Source organism: Galendromus occidentalis, unplaced genomic scaffold (assembly GCF_000255335.2).
Source record: "Galendromus occidentalis unplaced genomic scaffold, Mocc_1.1 scf7180000076143, whole genome shotgun sequence".
Classification (NCBI taxonomy): Eukaryota; Metazoa; Arthropoda; class Arachnida; order Mesostigmata; family Phytoseiidae; genus Galendromus; species Galendromus occidentalis.
The window spans coordinates 1-1,716 of record NW_003804132.1 but is presented as its reverse complement, the minus strand read 5'-3'; the positions used below and the strand labels follow the sequence as shown (position 1 = coordinate 1,716).

The window sequence follows — 1,716 nt, the reverse complement described above, 5'->3', positions numbered from 1 at the left end:
ATACAATGACAGCGCCCAACGGGTTGAGTGTCTCGTTCATGACTTACGGGGGCACCATCACCAGAATCATGATGCCAGATCGTAACGGGCATTTGGACAATGTCGTGATGGGTTTCCCCAGATTTGCGGATTATCAGAACCTCAGCCGACAAGATGGCCTCTTCTTCGGCGCACTGATCGGGCGCTACGCCAACAGGATCGCGCGGGGCACATTCAATCTGGACGGAAAAACATATAAACTGCCGATCAACGATGGACCCAACAGTCTTCACGGCGGGAAAGATGGTTTCGATGACCGGATCTGGAAAGTCTCAGATCTCAAAACCTCAGGGCACACCGTCAGTGCGCGCCTTTCTCTGACCAGCCCGGATGGAGATCAGGGGTACCCGGGTCAGCTTGATGTCGCGGTAACATACAGCCTGAGCGATGATGGCGCTTTTAAAATTGACTATCATGCGATAACGTCAAAGCTGACCGTACTAAATCTGACCAACCACACTTACTTCAATCTTGCAGGTGTCGGCGCGAAGGATGGGATCTTGAACCAGCGGCTGCGTGTCAATGCAGCCACTTACACGCCGGTTTCGGAGACACTGATACCAACCGGAGCGCTGGCGTCCGTTGCAGGTACACCCTTCGACTTCCGTCAGGAAAGCCGATTGGCCAGGATATCAGAAATCCAATGTGCAGCTTATTCGTACCCATGGTTACGATCACAACTGGGTTTTGGACGGCGATTACGGCCCTAACGGCCTGCGTGAAGCCCTCCAGTTTTGGGACCCGAAATCGGGCCGGATGCTGACCTGTCTGACGACGCAGCCCGGCGTACAAATTTATACGTCGAACTTCCTTAACGGATCAGTAGAGGGAAATGGCGGTATCTACCGTCAGACTGACGCCGTGGCGTTTGAAACCCAGCATTTCCCTGATAGCCCCAACCATCCCGCGTTTCCATCAACGCGTCTGGAGCCGGGTCAGACCTTTCACAATGTCACGGTCTTTCGTTTCGGTATCCATTCTTAAGGTTCATAAACTTCAACCCCGCAATCGCCTGGCGACATCTGAGGACTCACTGAAATGCAAGTATCTGACCTGAAGCCCGGGGAAAGCGGCCTCGCCTCATCCGGCTCTATGAAGAAAAGCGCCTATATCCCGGCTCTGAGTGTCTTGACGGCGGTTTTCTTTATGTGGGGCTTCACGACCGTTTTAAACGATGTTCTGGTGCCACATTTCAAGGCGGCGTTTCAGCTGTCCTATACGCAGTCATTACTCGTCCAATTCTGTTTTTTTCTCGGTTATCTGGTGATTTCCCTCCCGGCGGCGCGACTTATAGCCAAAATCGGGTATAAGTCAGCGATCGTGGTTGGTCTGTTTGGTATGGCATTTTCCTGTCTGCTTTTTATTCCCGCGGCGATGATCTTTTCTTACCCGATGTTTTTGCTCGCACTATTTTTTCTTGCTGCGGCGATTACGCTTTTGCAGGTTGCAGCCAACCCTTACGTCGTGGTGATCGGACCGTCCCAAACTGCATCAAGCCGACTGAATCTTGTGCAGGCATTTAATTCCCTCGGCACAACTCTGGCCCCGCTTTTTGGAGGTATCCTGATTTTTGGACGTTAGTATTAGCGGCCAGGATGAAGGTGCGGTGAGGGAAATATTGCGCAACGCGTGCAGGACGTCTCCACGGTCGAACTTCCCTATCTGATTATCGCCGGG

General features: G+C 52.5%; 1 protein-coding gene across 1 annotated transcript; it reads left to right on the top strand.

Moving 5' to 3' along the window:
• The first annotated feature begins 38 nt into the window (after nt 1-38).
• LOC100897723 (aldose 1-epimerase-like) lies at nt 39-1,023 on the top strand. Its single transcript, XM_029113072.1, is given in 2 exon segments — nt 39-703; nt 705-1,023. Coding segments are annotated over 2 exon segments (984 nt in total).
• Nucleotides 1,024-1,716: the final 693 nt, after the last annotated feature.